The sequence below is a fragment of the Cynoglossus semilaevis genome, chromosome 1 (genome assembly GCF_000523025.1).
Source record: "Cynoglossus semilaevis isolate Cse_v1.0 chromosome 1, Cse_v1.0, whole genome shotgun sequence".
Classification (NCBI taxonomy): Eukaryota; Metazoa; Chordata; class Actinopteri; order Pleuronectiformes; family Cynoglossidae; genus Cynoglossus; species Cynoglossus semilaevis.
The window spans coordinates 3,314,145-3,315,322 of record NC_024307.1 but is presented as its reverse complement, the minus strand read 5'-3'; the positions used below and the strand labels follow the sequence as shown (position 1 = coordinate 3,315,322).

Here is a 1,178-nt window from a genome sequence, read left to right as displayed (position 1 = left end):
ATAGAGTGAGATGTTTACTTAAGTCAATGATGTAAAAAAATATATATATAATACATATATGTGTATACGTATATATGTACTGTAAACATATATATACATATATGTATGTATGTATATACATATGTATATATACATATATGTACATATATGTATATATACATATATATGTGTATATATATATACATATATATGAATGTATATACATACATATATACATATATGTATATATGTACATATATGTATATATACATATGTATATACATACATACATATATGTATATATATGTTTACAGTACATATATACGTATACACATATATGTATTATATATATATTTTTTTACATCATTGACTTAAGTAAACATCTCACTCTATATTTGTTAATGTTAATGTTAAAGAAACATCTTTTCCTGCAGGGACCAGAAAATACCCCATATTACTCCATATTTTTGTACATATACTTAGAAAGTGTGTACTACACATCTATTATATACAATCTTAAATTACATTACACAATACTATTAATCTTTTTAATTACTTATTACTAATAAAATTCCATATCTGCCAAGCCGGTGCTGCCCCCCTGTGGGGGCTTTAACTCGTGCCCTCTGCTTCTTTAATATGGTAGTTTAATCAGTCATATTTTTTTTACCACCGGAGGCCTGGAAAGTATACAGCTACAAAAGTGTCGGTGGTATTCAAACATTCATAAAATATATACTTTGTATATATTCTCCACATCCCACAGTGACTCAGTCCCTATAACTTCCTTTCATTTATTTTGTTTATTTATTTTTAATAATCATCAGCGTTAAATCCTCCACGGTGAACCTCTTCCTGTTGCCTGTGCGGCCTCCATAAATCACAGAGTGTTTACGTCCTGACAGGCCTGTACAGTTACGCTGCAGCGTCTGCTCCCAAACCAATAAAGTCAGTCACTGTGGGTGGGGGGGGGGGGGGGTGGGGGTTGGGGAGGGCACGGCTCACATAATGAGACGCACTGTTGGTTTGTATCATTTGTGTGTACCAGGTGGAGGCAGCCACTGACTCGGAGTCCGAGAGCAAGAGCTCGCCAGAGTACCACTCTGTGGGGGTCCAGGTAGAAGACGACAAGAAGGGGTGAGGTCGTCATTGTGTGATTTTATAAATCTGATTTTATAAATTGACGCTCATTTTGTTGT

General features: G+C 34.1%; 1 protein-coding gene across 2 annotated transcripts in view; it reads left to right on the top strand.

The window, feature by feature from the left end:
* The window catches only part of dlgap2a (discs, large (Drosophila) homolog-associated protein 2a), a 134,418-nt gene that overhangs the window by 124,243 nt on the left and 8,997 nt on the right, over positions 1 to 1,178 (top strand). For both annotated transcript variants that reach the window (XM_025057133.1, XM_025057136.1), the window contains exon 9: positions 1,028 to 1,116. In XM_025057133.1, the coding sequence (XP_024912901.1) occupies positions 1,028 to 1,116 (89 nt within the window). The remainder of the gene's footprint in view (positions 1 to 1,027; positions 1,117 to 1,178) is intronic.